This window comes from Scyliorhinus torazame, chromosome 2, assembly GCF_047496885.1.
Source record: "Scyliorhinus torazame isolate Kashiwa2021f chromosome 2, sScyTor2.1, whole genome shotgun sequence".
In the NCBI taxonomy this organism is placed as follows: domain Eukaryota; kingdom Metazoa; phylum Chordata; class Chondrichthyes; order Carcharhiniformes; family Scyliorhinidae; genus Scyliorhinus; species Scyliorhinus torazame.
This window is the reverse complement of record NC_092708.1, coordinates 208,235,751-208,253,745: the sequence shown is the minus strand read 5'-3', so window position 1 is coordinate 208,253,745 and position 17,995 is coordinate 208,235,751. Positions and strand designations below refer to the sequence as shown.

Genomic DNA, 17,995 nt, shown 5'->3' with positions numbered 1-17,995 from the left:
CTGGTAACCAAGAGACATACCATTCCTGGGGGAAAGTACCCCTCCAACATTCACCTACGTCTTTTCATCAAAATTCCATCCTGTATTGATTAAAAAAGAGCTCTTTTCTGTAACCTTGGGCAGGAGCTGCCTTGTGTGTGACCACTTACTCCATGGTCCACACCGGAAGTGGTGTTGAGCTTCTTGAGTGTTGATGGAGCTGCGCTCATCCAGGCAAGTGGAGAGTATTCCATCACACTCCTGACTTGTGTATTATAGATAGTGGACAGGCTTTGGGGAATCATGAATTGAGTTACTCACTGCAGGAACCCTAACCTCTGACCTGCTCTTGCAGCTACATTATTTAAATGACTAGTTAGTCCAGTTGAGTTTCTGGTCAATGTTATCCCCAGGATGTTGATAGGGGGCGATTCAATGATGGTAATGCCATTTTGATCTGAGCAGCCCACAGAAGATCAATAGTGGCTCTTCAGGGATAACGAAGTGTGCGTTTCCTCATACTGCCGAGTAGTTTCTTTTGTTTTGGGTTGCAGAAAGATATAGATTCAGCCCTTTTAGGCCATGGTCCTGTTTGACATTTTAGAGATAGCAAGAGCATATCTGTATAAACAAAAGTACAGGGTGAGGTTTTAGTCCCTCCCAAATCACTCCAAATCATAATATTTAAAATTTGTCTATATTATAATCAACTCAGAAGAGCTAATAAACTAGTGTAGAATAAAAAAAACTTGTTCCCATTTAATAGACCATCAAATTACTGCTTCATTGAATAGGCTAAAATATATCTTCGGTTGGCTGATCTGTGTACGATTAAATTGTACGAGGATAAAGACCTGTTTATGCACATAAATAATATTTTTATTTTCATTACACTTCCCATACATATTAAGATATTTAACATTAAAAATGCTTCAATAAAGTTAGAAAGTGGTTTAGACCGTTGGAAGCATCATGATAAACAGTGTGCACAGTTATATCGTTTTACGTACCCCAATCATCAGCCCAACCTTATATAGATGTCAGTCGGCTGGGACTTTCCGGTACCGCTGACAGCGAATGGAGTTTTGGCGGGAACGCCAAATTCTCTGTTCTCACTTGCATGGGGTCCCCCCCGCCCCCACACAGGGTGACATTTTCCCCCAGCAGGATTTTCCACTCCCGCCAAAATCAATTTGAATGGCTTGCCCCATTTTCCAGCCCTGCCGCCTATCCACGGCAGTGCCCATATTTCTACCCGTTGACTGAGACATGTGCATGTCTCCCAGCATTTCCCTATTTTGTGTGTGCTTCAAACGTGCGGTGTTTATTAACGTGAAATGAGTGGCCCCAACACTAATTCTCTGTGCCCTGGTACGCCTGTTTACTTCTCTGTTTAGGTCCCAACTGTTTTGCAGGCTCGACGATAATCCCAGCGGGGAAGGAGGTGAAAGTGGACGAGTGCACCATCTGCTACTGCTCTCAGAATGGCGACTGGTGGAAGACAGAACGACAGGCGACGTGTGTCAAACGCGAGTGTGAGCACCTGTGAACTGGACAGCGCAGCAACTGTTCCACCTTTAACTAACTGCCAGCAAAGCAGCACCTTAGGGTCCTGTATAGCCAAAAACAAAATATTGCCTCGCTCTACCCATTGCAACAGTCACCAGAAGGTCTAAATTCCTGGTGCAAGCACTGTTTGGTGAAACACTATTTTTTTACATTGTCAATTGTCTCATTCTCCCACTCTGGTTAAAAGTTAAATTAACGTCTTGACTGCTGATTACCAATATATTTTAGTTCTGCTGTCCTTATGCCCATTGCTATCGCTTTTTTGTGTCACCTGAAGGATTTTTCCTTGTCCTCAATTCCACTGCCTGTTTGCATTTCACATTTAGAGGCTGTTTGCAGACAAACTGATACTTTTAGAAATTCTGAGTTTAGTTCAGCTGTGACTATCTGCACTTTGCTGTACGCGTCATCTTCACTTGACGCTTACCGAAGGGAAGCTGTCATATGAAAAGACTGTTCATTTTATAGTCTGATACACTAATGTTGTGCCTGAAACTGTAAATGAGAATATTCTAATGAAAATAATTTACAATGTGGAATTATAGCGCAACTGTACTTAGTGTGGCAAATAATCATATATTATAAAATATATTATTTTGTTAAATATAAATTGTGACATTCCGCAGAATTCATTCAGTTGTCTTTTTTTCCCCAATGAGGTTGCAAAGGTATCAATTGTTCACTGGTACAACTGTTAAGGTTGTGGTATTGGGCAATTGGGGAGGGGGGGGTGGTTGCGGGGGGGGTAGAAAACATCTCATCCTAATTTTGACTTATTTCTTGCAATGCTTATATATCGATATGCTGATCCACACTGTATGTTGAGGCTCAGTGGGCACTCTCCCCTCTGAGTTGAAGAGCTACGGGTTTCCAGTAGGTTAGTGCAAAATCTGGACCATCATTCCACTGTGGGAGCCCTGCTCTGTCAGAGGTGCCGTTCCAAGATGGAACAAAGGGGGAATGGAGTTTGCCTTGTGAGGTAGGTGACTCCTATTGAAGTCAGTGCCAATGAAGATTGGGTGGAGTGTATGACGCTGCTATAATTATACAATGCTAGTTCTGAACTATACACCCCAGAGGCTTTCTGCACATCATTCTTCCCCCTAACCCCCGCCCCTCCCAACACTATCAAAGCCCTTTGGTTATAACTGGTTATTTATCTCTTTGAGTGTGGGACTTTTACTGTGTACAAAATGGTTTCTGTGTTTGCGGACGAAAGAACTGTAATTCATTTCATGAGGTTTATGTGATAAGGTATTATTAAATGTAAGTCTTGTCTGTGAGTTGCAATGGAATATTTCAAATTCAGGTTTTAACAGTACTTATTTGATTGAGTGTAATCTTTAGTCTTCGTCATAGAATGGGCCAGATAATACTGAGGCTTGTACGGGGAAATTCAAATGTACTTCTTTTAATTTCTTGATGTGGAGATGCCGGCGTTGGACTGGGGTGAGATCAGTAAGAAGTCTTACAACACCAGGTTAAAGTCCAACAGGTTTGTTTCGATGTCACTAGCTTTCGGAGCGCTGCTCCTTCCTCAGGTGAATGAAGAGGTATGTTCCAGAAACATATATATAGACAGATTCAAAGATGCCAGACAATGCTTGGAATACGAGCATTAGCAGGTGATTAAATCTTTACAATTTCTTGGTCACTTAAATGGCTCCTCACTGGATGAGAATAGCTATCCCTCCCCTGGATGAACCCCTGATTTTCCACTCTCTCAACCTCTGTTCACTGTCTTTCTGTGAGGCTTTGTGATTTTAACCTAACTCACCCTTTGGCGAACAGATGGGTCTGGGTGCAGGCCCTGTCTGTTAAAGCCGCAAAAGGTACCAAGGCTGCTGTTGAAACAAGTGCACACCCCCAACCTGAGAATGAACTTACTCGACATTCCTTTGTCAGGCTGATGGACTGCACCGGGACCTTGATTTCCCACCACAATGACCTCAAAATGGCCGATGCCTCCTGACAGGACTCACCAGCATCAGCTTCCCAAACACCACTGGGAGGGAAGGGCTGAGTTCTACCTCAACATCTGTTCTTCGTAAAGAACAATAGCTTTCACCTTTAACATACGAATAACATCTTAAATTGCTCCACAGGGGTATATTGTCAAGCACAATCTGCCACTTGGTCACTATAAGTCAACGTTGAAAAAGGCAGGATTTCCAACCCTTCAGGACTGGCCTGGAGTTCCCAGCGTTTGAAGATCAATCTCTAGGTCACCGTTGTGTGCAACCCTGGAGAAAAATCATCAGGACATTGCAAAATGATGGGGTGAATTCCCTGACGGTGGGATTCTCCGTTCCACCGGCAGCGCGTCCCACCACCGGGTTTCCCGGCAGCGTAGGGTGCCTAAAATGGAAAATCCCATTGTCCAGCAGCAGGAACAGAGAATTCCCTTGCCAGCAATAGCGTGTCGCTGAGGAGCACGCGCTAGGGAGGCGTTTTTCTTTGGAGATTTTTCTTTTCCAGATATGAAAGTATGAAAATGGGGATAAGGTGGCTGGCTGCCTGTGGAGCATCATACAGTTGAGCAATGAGTATTTTTGCTTTCCAATTGGTGTAGGAAGGCCATACGTCACAACATCACAAGAATTAAGGTTTTGGCCGATGAATAGCTGGGGGGCAGGTTATATGAGGAAACCTTCAGGAATTCATTTAATCAGTTAGGAACCCTAGAAAAAAGTAAACAAAATGCTTGGCCAAGGACATTTTAAGGAGTATTTGAAAGGAAGAGAGAGGTGGAGCATTTCAGGGAGGGAATTCTATGGCATGCGGCCTTTGCAGCTGAAGGCGAAATAGACGGTGGTAGTGAGGAGAAACTTGAGGATACCCAAGGCTCGAATTCGAGGAACACTGAAGCATCAGAGGGTTGTAGAGCTGAAAGGGTAACAACATGGAGGAATTTGGAAACAAAAGTGTGAATTGTGATGGCTTGAGACATGTACCAGAGGCTTCCAGTAGTTAACAAAAGGCCTTATTGATGAAAGGCAAAGGCAGTTAGATAGCAGGCACAGAACACTTGACAACTCTTCAGCTCCGTGGTCCACACTGCCGGGATCCTTCTCCCAAGACCCGCACACACTCCCCAAGACAGTCAGATGGTCAGTGGAGCTTGCACCCTTAAAGGGACCACGCAATCACATCCTTCCCCTTAAGTGCCTTAATACATTTCCCCATAGCTATGTACAAAAGTTACAATTGCTAACATGAACAACCGAGGAATATGAGTCCATCAAAAAGTCAATTGGTCCGGACACCTTTGGGTCCTCCCTCCCGGACCTCCAAAGCCCAGCCACAAGCTCAGCACTCCTTTGGGTGATTGGGTAAACCACAGTCGATGCCACCTCAGGAAGGACCACTTCAACAATGGGCGAATTAGCCTCACCAGCCTTGACAGATGCAGCTGGTTGAATAGAAATGGAAGCACCTGGCTCCCATTGGCTGGGCCGAGTTACAGGAGTATTCATGGTGCTCACAGGATTTGTCGACTCCATGCTGGAGTTCATCACCTCGCGACTCCTCAGGTTGTCAACGTGTTTCTTAACGGTCTTTCCTGTAAACATAAACCACATAAGACACCGGCCCAGACCAGGCCGCACCCCGTGAAATTTCAGGCCAACACCAGGACTCCCACTCGGAATGACCTGTCGTCCCTCTGCTTTACAGCTAACTCTTCTAGGAAGCCTGACGTTCCTCCACCCTTACCGCTAAATTTTGAAATACAAGATCCAATCAGATTCTCAACCGACAGCCCATAAGCAGGTCAGCTACTATAACCGCCATGGTTGAATGAGGGGCTGAGATGTGCAGCAACAAAAAATTAGCCAACCTCTGGTGATGCAGTTTATCTGACTGCTTTTTCATGGCGTTCTTGAAAAGTTTGAATGGCCCATTCACCAGAGTGTTTGATGCTGGGTGATAGGTGGCTGTCCTCGTGTGTCGTATGCCATTCGCTCTCACAAAACGCTGGAAATCATCGGCGGTGAAGCGGGTGCCATTGCCTGAAACAATTGCCTTGGGAAGCCCATGAATGGCAAACACATGGCACAACATCTCCACCATGAGGTAGTAGTTCCCATCTGCTGGACCTATATCTGCTTCGAGTGGGTATCTACCGGCACCAAAAACATCTTGCCCAAAAGTGGGCCTGCATAGTCAACGTGGACCCTGATCCATGGGTGACCTGGCCATTCCCAAGGGTGAAGGAAAAGGTGGAAAAGATTACTACATTTAGCAAGGGTGGCACTGTTGTACTAATTCTTCAATGGCTTTCTCCATCCCTGACCACTAGATGTAACAACGCACCAACATCATCATATTTGTTTGCCCTGGGGAGACACTGTGTAACTCTTGAAGGTGGCGCCTCCAGGCTTGTCTACTACCTTTCCTGCTAATCTCTGTGACCAGTTCACCTTAGCTAACTCTATCCTCATTTCATTATAATTTTTAAAATACTGCATCTCGTTTTGGTCCTCTCACATGTCGGATGATGTAGAAGCCATGGACAAAATACAGGAAAGAGCCGCATACTTTGATAACCACTTTAACGGTTTTCATTCCATGATGGAGAGTTGGTGCCATTTTGCTCGACAAAAGTGCAGGCTTGGTTTTGATTGAAGCCTTTGAAATAATTGAAGTATTTAACTTGGTTTTGGTGGATAAGCTATTCAGGTAAGTTAGGAAGGACACATGTCCACATTTAAAATAGGTGCTTTTCTCTGCAGAGAACCATTGTGCAATGAGAGTGCCACAGGGATACTGGGGCCTCAACCTTTTACAATTTATATAAATGGTTTGGATGAAGGGACTGAAGACATGGTTGCTAAATTCACTGACGACACAAAGTTGGTTGCAAAGTAAATTGTGAAGAGGACATAAGGAGGCTACAAAGGGATGTAGACAGGTTCAGTGAGTGGTCAAAGATCTTGCAACTGGAGTATAATGTGGGCAAATGTGAAATGGTCCATTTTGGCAGGAAGAATAAAAAGTAAACTTATCAAAATGTGAGAGATTGCAGAGCTCTGAGGTGCAAAGGGATCTGGGTGTCCTAGTGCATGAATCTCAAAAAGGTGAGTATACAGTTACAGCAGTAATTAGCAAAGCTAAGAGAATGGTATTTATTGCAGGGGAATTGATTACAAAAGCAGTGAGGTTATGCTTCAGTTGTACAAAACACTGGTGGGACCTGTGTTTTTATGGTCAACTCTCGTTAAGAGTAATAATATTAATCCTTTCTGAATTACTATATCCGATAACTTGTTAACTAGTTGGCCACTCTAAGGTCTTCTATCCCTTAGACTCTCTTGCTGATACCAGATGGGAACTAATCTATTTCAAACTATATTTCAAGTTATAATAGGATCCCAAATCTACACGGAAGAATTCTAACTCACTTACCACTCAATGTCCTTTAAGGCTCTGGATCTGTTGAGGATGTATAGGTGAGTCTTATGGGTAAACCACTATTTCAGATTCAGATTTAAAATAAACCACTATTTCAGGTTTAAATTTAAAATCACACTTTTATTTGCTTTTACAAAATCTTAACAAATTACTTCCTATTGAAAAGCCTCTTTTAGTTGATCAGACTTAAAGAGCTTTATTTAATGATTTTTCTACTGCCTTGATGGCTTGTGGTTGTTCTTATTCTTTGGTCTTCCAGCGTCTTCCGATTCTCATGGACCAATGAACTGATTCGAATCGAATCTAAGAATAAATTCGAACCGAATGGCTCGGCCTGTCTCTTCTCCTCTCTCTCTCTCTCTGCCCTTTCTGCCTTTTGCCACTGGCATTCCGAGATTTTATACATTTTAATTCATCTCTCCAGCGCATGACAATTACAAAGCTTTGTCTCATATTGAACAAAATAGATGTGTTCCATTTAAAACCGCAATTTTGCACCATGCCCAAGACTGCCATACATTTCAAAAGCACGTGGTGCATTCTGCTCAAAGTCTAAAAAACCGTTAAGCTGTGTCTATCTTTGTCTATTTCAGCCATTCGCATTCTTTGTAAACTTCCTCTGCCATGCTGCTAGCTTTAAGCCGTTGCTCAAGGTTCCTTGCTCAAACACCTTGCTCAAGATTCTCATTGTTCGAGTTTGCAATGTTTCCAAAACTACTGGTTCCACTTTTTCTCAAAGGTTCCAAAAACTCGTTACGCGTCTTAAAATAATTGATAACTATTTCCTGTCTATTTTAAAAACAGCAACTTTCTTAATGATCTTTTCCTATGCCCGCTATTCTTTCTCAAATTTTATCAAACTTTTGACCTTCTGCGTACTTGCTATTTTTCAAGCTTTTACAAGCACTCTGATATTCCCTCATGTTCCTTTACCTATAATTTTATATGTTTACTTTACTCTATTTTGTTCCAAACTACATTCTTCCTTCCAATTATTAGTTACACCCCCTCTTGGAGTTTGGAACAAAAAAACCAAAGGCCTTTTCTGCCAGCTGGTGGGACGGAAATCAGTCTGGCGCGGGCCTAGCCCCTCAAGGTTAGGTCTCGGCCCCCCAAGATGCGGAGGATTCCGCACCTTTGGGACGGCACGGTGCCAGACTGATTAGCGCTGTTTTTGGCGCCGGTCGGCGGACATCGCGCCGATACCGGAGAATTTCGCCCCATATTTCCTATCTTAACCTGCCCTTTCTCGGGGTCCCATTGAGTACCATTAGTTTTTCCCGAATATTGTCTAAAAATCCTTAATCCGTCTGGTAGGTTTAGAACGTATCCCAGGCTGCTTGTAAGCGCTCCCCACATTTTACTGAACACGTCGTTACTGACACTTTTTCTTGATTCTAACATACTACCGTTAAACCCTATCTCTTGGATGTCTTGGAAATTAATGATTTTTTCTGTTATGTTTAAACATTTGTTTATTCTTATTTTTATTACATGTTCGATGTGATTCAATCTGGTGTCTATTTTTCCATACCCCATTACTTCACTTGATTTTCCTACGTTGATTAGCCATGCTAATATTCCCAAACTAATTACTGTAACCTCCATTAACATTTTCGCCCCCCATTTTAACCAATCTAGTCTACTTGCATTCTGGACCCGAAGCTTCTTTATTTTTAGGCGTATTCCAATCCTTGCCCGTGCCAATTTTCTTCCACTTATCTATCTTCCGAGTACTTTCTCCATCTGCAAAATCATAATTAACAATTTGGATTAGGTGGAGAGGGTCCCTTCATTTTTCATTCAACATCTATTTCTTGGAGATTCTAGAAGTACCCTCTCTGGAACTTCCAGATCTCCTTTGCCACCAGAATGGCCTCCTTTTGCACTGTATGTTCTATGTATCTATGTATGTATCTCCTCTTTTCTTATCTAACTGGTTTGTTTTTTGGATTATTTACATGTATCATACAATTGAAGCCTGTTAAGCCTCCTCCTTCTTTCATTTTGTTTGCTTGGACTTCATCTGCCCATTTACATAATGCTTTGGAGGTGGCACTGGAAGTCGAGCCCCAGAAATAGGGCAACGCAGAGATGGGGAAGGACGTTGAGCTTAAAGTTAGTGTACACTACGCCTTGTACAGTAAGGGTCGCGACACAGTACCCCCGGATTTCTACTGAATGTAATCCGGAAGCCAGGGAGATTTTCTGGGTCGCGGGTAACATTGGGAGGGAGCAGCGCCTTACCGTATCTGGGTGAATGAAGCTGTCTGTGCTCCCGGAGTCGAAAAGGCAGGCCGTCTCGTGCCCATTGATCCGGACGGTCATCGTAGATATTGTGAGGTGATGAGGCCGGGATTGGTCGAGCGTGATGGAGGCGAGCTTCGGAAGGTGATGGGTAGGCCAGTCGGAGGTGGCAGCTGCCAGCGTACGACTGGGTGAGCAGGGCTCCTGGGAGGTGGCGGAGTAGTCCCAAGATGGTGGCCCCCATGGGCCACACGTGGCGGGTGGCATAATAGATGGCGTCAAAGATGGTGGCCTCCATGGGTCGCGCGTGGCGGGTGAAGTGCAAGATGGTGTCAAAGATGGCGGCCGAAATCGGAGATGGTGGTGCCCATGGATCGCACATGGCGGGTGGCAGCGAAGGTGGCGGCGCCCACGGGTCGCACATGGCGGGTGGCGCGGCAGTTGGGGGCGGCCCTGACAGGCAGCAGGCAGCGCTGCTGGGCCTAGGAGTTTTAGAGAGAGATCGGGCCTGGCAGGCTTTCGCAAAGTGGCCCTTCCTCCCACACCCTTTGCAAGTCGCGTTCCACGCAGGGCAGCGTTGTCTGGGATATTTACCCTGGCCGCAAAAGTAGCACTTCAGGCTTCCGGCGTTGGCGGGCTGCTGCGCGGCACAGGCTTGCACTGCACTCGAGTTGAATGGTTGCGGCGCCCACGAGGTCCACGATGGTGCCGCGTGGTCGGAGGTGTAGGCCTCCATGTTCTGGAAGGCCACCTCCAGCGAGTTTGAGAGCTGCACTGTCTCTGGGAGGCCAAGTGTACCCCCTTCTAGCAATCGCTGGCGGATGTAGATCGATTTAATGCCTGCGACATAGGCATCCCTGATCAACAGCTCCGTGTGTTGGGTAGCCAATACCGCCTGGCAAGCACAGTTCCGGCCGAGTAACCACAAGGCATGCAGGAATTCAGCTTGTGATTCCTCAGGGCGTTGTCGCCTCGTGGCAAGAAGGTGCCTAGCATACACCTCATTTACAGACTTTACATATTGTCCCGTCAGCAGCATTATCGCCTCCGTATACGAGGGGGCGTCACTGATGAGAAGGAAAATTTGCGGGCTCACCCGTGCGTTGAGTATCTGCTGCTTTTGGAGGTCGGTGAAGTCTTCGGTGAAGAATCTGAGGTACGCTTCGAAGCAGCTTAGCCAGTGCTCGAATGTTGCAGTGGCGTCGGCTGCCTGTGGGTCCAGCTCCAGGCGATCAGGCTTGAGCGATTAATTCATCTTAGAAGTTTAGCTTATTAAATTGATATGCCATCAATGAACACAAAATGAGTAGTGAACGTAACTGAGGCTTTAATAAGCTAAACAGAAAGCCTCCTGGCCTCTGATCCCGAACTGGGTCAGAGGCAGAGACCAGCCACCTTTATACTGGGCCCGATGGGAGGCGGAGCCATCAGGCAGTGGTTTACCACATTACATGTAATACAGTAGCAGTTTACCACAATACACATATTATATACTACAGTGGCTTACCACACCCTGATCCAACTTAATCTTTCTTGTTTCAAGGTTTTCCACAATCCTTGTATTTCACCATCCCTCTCCCCCTTATTCCAGGGGAGCAGAGCTATCGTGGTGATCATTACTTCGAGATTTTAAATTTTCTATTTGAAAAACTTGAGGATAGACAAGTCCCCCGGGCCTGACGGGATATATCCAAGGATTCTATGGGAAGCAAGAGATGAAATTGCAGAGCCGTTGGCAATGATCTTTTCGTCCTCACTGTCAACAGGGGTGGTACCAGGGGATTGGAGAGTGGCGAATGTCGTGCCCCTGTTCAAAAAAGGAACTAGGGATAACCCTGGGAATTACAGGCCAGTTAGTCTTACTTCGGTGGTAGGCAAAGTAATGGAAAGGGTACTGAAGGATAGGATTTCTGAGCATCTGGAAAGACACTGCTTGATTAGGGATAGTCAGCACGGATTTGTGAGGGGTAGGTCTTGCCTTACAAATCTTATTGAATTCTTTGAGGAGGTGACCAAGCATGTGGATGAAGGTAAAGCAGTGGATGTAGTGTACATGGATTTTAGTAAGGCATTTGATAAAGTTCCCCATGGTAGGCTTATGCAGAAAGTAAGGAGGCATGGGATAGTGGGAAATTTGGCCAGTTGGATAACGAACTGGCTAACCGATAGAAGTCAGAGAGTGGTGGTGGATGGCAAATATTCAGCCTGGATCCCAGTTACCAGTGGCATACCGCAGGGATCAGTTCTGGGTCCTCTGCTGTTTGTGATTTTCATTAATGACTTGGATGAGGGAGCTGAAGGGTGGGTCAGTAAATTTGCAGACGATACGAAGATTGGTGGAGTTGTGGATAGTAAGGAGGGCTGTTGTCGGCTGCAAAGAGACATAGATAGGATGCAGAGCTGGGCTGAGAAGTGGCAGATGGAGTTTAACCCTGAAAAGTGTGAGGTTGTCCATTTTGGAAGGACAAATATGAATGCGGAATATAGGGTTAACGGTAGAGTTCTTGGCAATGTGGAGGAGCAGAGCGATCTTGGGGTCTATGTTCATACATCTTTGAAAGTTGCCACTCAAGTGGATAGAGCTGTGAAGAAGGCCTATGGTGTGCTCGCGTTCATTAACAGAGGGTTTGAATTTAAGAGCCGTGAGGTGATGATGCAGCTGTACAAAACTTTGGTAAGGCCACATTTGGAGTACTGTGTACAGTTCTGGTCGCCTCATTTTAGGAAGGATGTGGAAGCTCTGGAAAAGGTGCAAAGAAGATTTACCAGGATGTTGCCTGGAATGGAGAGTAGGTCTTACGAGGAAAGATTGAGGGTGCTAGGCCTTTTCTCATTAGAGCGGAGAAGGATGAGGGGCGACTTGATAGAGGTTTATAAGATGATCAGGGGAATAGATAGAGTAGACAGTCAGAGACTTTTTCCCCGGGTGGAACACACCATTACAAGTGGACATAAATTTAAGGTGAAAGGTGGAAGATATAGGAGGGATATCAGAGGTAGGTTCTTTACCCAGAGAGTAGTGGGGGCATGGAATGCACTGCCTGTGGAAGTAGTTGAGTCGGAAACATGAGGGACCTTCAAGCAGCTATTGGATAGGCACATGGATGACGGTAAAATAATATAGTGTAGATTTATTTGTTCTTAAGGGCAGCACGGTAGCATTGTGGATAGCGCAATTGCTTCACAGCTCCATGGTCCCAAGTTTGATTCCGGCTTGGGTCATTGTCTGTGCGGAGTCTGCACGTCCTCCCCGTGTCTGCGTGGGTTTCCTCCGGGTGCTCCGGTTTCCTCCCACAGTCCAAAGATGTGCGGGTTAGGTGAATTGGCCAATGATAAATTGCCCTTAATGTCCAAATTGCCCTTGGTGTTGGGTGGAGGTGTTGACTTTGGGTATGGTGCTCTTTCCAAGAGCCGGTGCAGACTCAAAGGGCCGAATGGCCTCCTTCTGCACTGTAAATTCAATGATAATCTATGATTAATCTAGGACAAAGGTTCGACACAACATCGTGGGCCGAAGGGCCTGTTCTGTGCTGTATTTTTCTATGTTCTATGTTCTATCTGCTCCCAATTCGTCCTTCTCTGCTGCAGCGCTGAGATTAAGGCTGGGCTCTCCTTTCTGGATTATCCCCAAGGTACTGAAGTACTTTGAGCTGTTTTAATAAACCAATATTTCAGGTAAGGGTAGGAAGGCGACTTTGCCTAGTGAGAAAGGGCGTCCCCGATTTTCTAGGTTCCTTTGTCACCTATCCTTCCTTACTTAGAGCTCTTGGGTTTCCTTCTTAATTGGTAATGGACCCGACTATTACCAGGCTGGTGAATTCCAGTTCAATGCTGCTTACTAACTGTTTGGGTTATGAGTACAGTGAGATTCAACTACTGGTATTTCCAACCCCATTCTCTAGCCCCACAATCCACAGATTGGTCCCGAAGTAAGATTAAAATAGCAATCGCTATTAAACATAACACGATGGGTATGGTTTAGCTATACAAACCACATATTGGCTCGAAACGTCTATATTCGAGGCCCCACGTTGGGTGCCATGTGTTTTTATGGTCAACTCCAAGACCAATGATATTAATCCTTTCTGAATTACTATATCCTATAACTTCTTAACTAGTTGGCCACTCTAAGGTCTTCTATCCCTTAGACTCCCTTGTTGATACCAGGTGGGAACTAATCTATTTCATACTATATTTCAAGTTATAATAGGATCCCAAATCTACACGGAAGAATTCTAACTCACTTACCACTCAATGTCCTTTAAGGGTCTGGATCTGTTGAGGATGGATAGGTGAGTCTTATGGGTAAACCACTATTTCAGGTTTAGATTTTTAATAAACCACTATTTCAGGTTTAGATTTAAAATAAACCACTATTTCAGATTCAGATTTAAAATAAACCACTATTTCAGGTTTAGATTTAAAATAAACCACTATTTCAGGTTTAAATTTAAAATCACACTTTTATTTGCTTTTACAAAATCTTAACAAATTACTTCCTATTGAAAAGCCTCTTTTAGTTGATCAGACTTAAAGAGCTTTATTTAATGATTTTTCTACTGTCTTGATGGCTTGTGGTTGTTCTTATTCTTTGGTCTTCCAGCGTCTTCCGATTCTCATGGACCAATGAACTGATTCGAATCGAATCTAAGAATAAATTCGAACCGAATGGCTCGGCCTGTCTCTTCTCCTCTCTCTCTCTCTGCCCTTTCTGCCTTTTGCCACTGGCATTCCGAGATTTTATACATTTTAATTCATCTCTCCAGCGCATGACAATTACAAAGCTTTGTCTCATGTTGAACAAAATAGGTGTGTTACATTTAAAACCGCAATTTTGCACCATGCCCAAGACTGCCATACATTTCAAAAGCACGTGGTGCATTCTGCTCAAAGTCTAAAAAACCGTTAAGCTGTGTCTATCTTTGTCTATTTCAGCCATTCGCATTCTTTGTAAACTTCTTCTGCCATGCTGCTAGCTTTAAGCCGTTGCTCAAGATTCCTTGCTCAAACACCTTGCTCAAGATTCTCATTGTTCGAGTTTGCAATGTTTCCAAAATTACTGGTTCCTCTTTTTCTCAAAGGTTCCAAAAACACGTTACGCGTCTTAAAATAATTGATAACTATTTCCTGTCTATTTTAAGAACAGCAACTTTCTTAACAATCTTTTCCTATGCCCACTATTCTTTCTCAAATTTTATCAAACTTTTGACCTTCTGCGTACTTGCTATTTTTCAAGCTTTTACAAGCACTCTGATATTCCCTCATGTTCCTTTACCTATAATTTTCTGTTTACTTTACTCTGTTTATTTTGTTCCAAACTACATTCTTCCTTCCAATTATTACTTACAGGCCACATCTGGAGTATTGTGAATCATAGTGATCTCCTTATTTAAGGAACGATGTAAATGCATTAGAAGCAGTTCAGAGAAGGTTTGCTGGACTAATAACAGGAATGGGAGGGTTATCTTATGAGGAAAGATTGGAGAGATTAGGTTTGTGTCCACTAGAATTTAGAAGAGTAAGAGGTAACGTGGGGCAGCACGGTAGCCTTGTGGATAGCACAATTGCTTCACAGCTCCAGTGTCCCAGGTTCGATTCCGGCTTGGGTCACTGTCTGTGCGGAGTCTGCACATCCTCCCCGTGTGTGCATGGGTTTCCTCCGGGTGCTCCGGTTTCCTCTCACAGTCCAAAGATGTGCAGGTTAGGTGGATTGGCCATGATAAATTGCCCTTAGTGTCCAAAATTGCCCTTAGTGTTGGGTGGGGTTACTGGGTTATGGGGATAGGGTGGCGGTGTTGACCTTAGGTAGGGTGCTCTTTCCAAGAGCCGGTGCAGACTCGATGGGCCGAATGGTCTCCTTCTGCACTGTAAATTCTATGATAATCTATGATAACTTGATTGAAACCTTTAAGATCCTGAAGGGTCTTGACAGGTTGGAAGTGGAGAGGATGCTTCCTCTTGTCGGAGAATCGAGAACTAGGGGTCACTATTTAAAAATATGGGGTCGCATATTTAAGACAGAGACGAGGAGAAACATTTTTTCTCAGAGGATCAGGAGTCCCTGGAACTCTCTTCTTCAAAAGGCAGAGAAAGCAGAGTGTGACTATTTTTAAGGCAGAGCTGAAGAGCGGCACGGTAGCACAATGATTAGCACTGTTGCTTCACAGCACTAGGGACCTGGATTCAATTCCAAGCTTGGGTCACTGTTTGTGTGGAGTCTGCGCGTTCTCCCCGTGTCTGTGTGGGTTTCCTCCGGGCGCTCCGGTTTCCTCCCACAAGTTTCTAAAAACAAATTCTCCCTCAGTGTAACCGAACAGACGCCGGAGTGTGGCGACCAGGGAATTTTCACAGTAACTTCATTGCAGTGTTAATGTAAGCCTACTTGTGACACTAATAAAGGTTATATTGTTAAAGAAAGATTCTTGGTTAACAAGGAGGTTGAAGGCGATCGGGGGTAGACAGGAGTGTGGGATTGAGGTTACAATCAGATCAGCTATGATTTTATTGAATGGCGGAGCAGGCTTGAGGGGCCGAGTGGCCTACTCCTGCTCCTAATTCATATGTTCATAAGATAAAAGCTAGCACCACCTACATTTTTTCTCTGTCAAACAATGCATAAATACAAATCTTAATAAGTTTAGGCACAGCGGTTTACCTCAGAACGTTTTCATTCTCTCATCTGCTCCATCCTTCAATTAATTTAATGAAATAGCATAGAAAGTGACCATCCAACACATAGCACCTGTCCTGGCTCTTTGAAAGAGCCTACCACTCAGTCCCACTCTCCTGCTCTTCCCCATAGTCCTGTCAATGTTCTGAAAGTTGCTATCACATCTGCCTCTCCCGACCTTTCAGGCAGTGCTTTCCAAATCATAAAAAACTTGCGGCCTAAAGAAGTAGGAACTCCCACCGGCCAATTCATTTCAATCTGTATGCCCTGGTTACCAATCCTTTAGCTGACTTGATGAACCTTTATTTTATCCATCATGGAATATAAGATTTGCTGGTGAGACCAATATTTGTTATCCATGTCTAATTGCCCTTGAGATGGTGGTGGTGACAAATACTTCCAATGACCTCTGGACAAGAGGTTACTGGTGCAGAATTGGAGCACTCCTGTACCACCTGGCACAACGTCAACCGTGAGACAAGTGGCCTTTTGGTAGCAGGGGATCCATCTTATAATTAGATTCAGGAGTGAAGTCCAATATTTCTTTTCTCACTACGTAGTAGAGAAAATGTAGAACTTGCTCACTGAGAAGGCTATGGATGCTGGGTGTGTGATGAAAATTGCAACATAGATCTTAGTTGGGTAAACTGAGTTGATGTACAGGTCAGACAGACAGTCACGGAAGGGGAGAGCTGTATGTTGGGGCCCATCAGTCCCTCCAGCAGCAGCAACGTGACACTGAGAGGAACAGTTCTTAACTGGGTAAAGAGTGTGTGTTAAGAACAGTGCACCAGAGCTCAGGATCTTGCACCTGGAGGCCTTGTTCATCGTGGCCAGTGACTTCAACCAGGCCAAACTCAAGAGTGTACTGCCTAAATTCCACCAACACATCTCCTGCCCCAATAATCTCGTGCCAACATTCTCAACCATTGCTGCACAAAAATCAAGGGCGCCTACCGATCCATCCCCTGGCCGCACTTCAGAAAATCGGACCATAAGACGGTGCTCCTTCTCCCGGCATACATGCAGAAACTTAAACGGGAGAATGCGGTTAAGAAGGTTATTCAGTACTGGTCCGAGGCAACAGAAGAGCTTCTACGTGACTGCTTGGAGTCAGTGAACTGGTCCATATTTAAGAACTCAGCGACCAACCTAAACGACAGTCTTCATCAGCGAGTGTGTAGAAGACTGCGTGCCAAAGAAGGTAGTTCATATGTTCCCCAACCGGAATCCATGGCTTAATCGGGAGATTGACGCCCGACTGAAGGTCAGGTCAGAGGCGTCAAGAAATCCAGGTACGACCTCCGCAAAGATATCAGGGATGCTAAGAGACGTTCCGGGTGCGGCGATGACCAGCTGAGTCGCACGTTTTGGCAGCTCCCGGTGAAACGGACTTTTGGGCTCTTGATAGGAGCCCCAACGGCAATTTTGACGGCTAAAAACACTGTGCGGTAAACCAGAAGGGAATCCCCCCTGGATACGGATGAAAAAAGGAGGAGAAAGTGGCCGGATTGCAGTGGATCCTTTAGAACAGCGGCAAGGAAGGCAAGCAAAAACCAAGATGGCGTCGGAAGGTGGCAGTTTAACATGGGGCCCTGAACAACAAGAGTTCTTGAAATGCTGTGTGGAAGAGCTCAAAAAGGAAATGAAGAAAGAGCTGTTGGCCCCGATACTACAGGCGATCGAAGGGCTAAAGGAGGAACAAAAGACCCAGGAGCGGGAGCTTTGGGTCGTGAAGGCAAAGGCAGCCGAGAATGAGGACGACATACAGGGCCTGGTGGTGAAGACGGAGATGCATGAGGCACATCAGAAACGATGTGTGGAAAGGTTGGAGGCACTGGAGAACAATGCAAGGAGGAACAACCTGAGGATTCTTGGTCTTCCTGAAGGTGTGGAGGGAGCAGACGTCGGGGCATATGTGAGCACGATGCTGCACTCGTTAATGGGAGCGGAGGCCCCGGCGGGTCTGTTGGAGGTGGAGGGAGCATACCGAGTGATGGCGCGAGGACCGAGAGCAGGAGAAATTCCCAGAGCCATAGTGGTGAGATTCCTCCGTTTTAAGGATAAAGAAATGGTCCTTAGATGGGCAAAGAAAACTCAGAGCAGTAAATGGGAGAA

General features: G+C 45.1%; 1 protein-coding gene across 4 annotated transcripts in view; it reads left to right on the top strand.

The window, feature by feature from the left end:
- The window catches only part of vwc2l (von Willebrand factor C domain containing 2 like), an 82,260-nt gene extending 80,014 nt beyond the window's left edge, over positions 1-2,246 (top strand). For 3 of the 4 annotated variants that reach the window (XM_072483195.1, XM_072483216.1, XM_072483206.1), the window contains one exon: positions 1,377-2,241. In XM_072483195.1, coding sequence (XP_072339296.1) covers positions 1,377-1,528 — 152 coding nt within the window. In that variant the 3' untranslated portion in view covers positions 1,529-2,241. Of the gene's footprint in view, positions 1-1,376 lie in introns of all 4 variants that reach the window. The other variant, XM_072483223.1, reaches the window with a different exon arrangement.
- Positions 2,247-17,995: the final 15,749 nt, after the last annotated feature.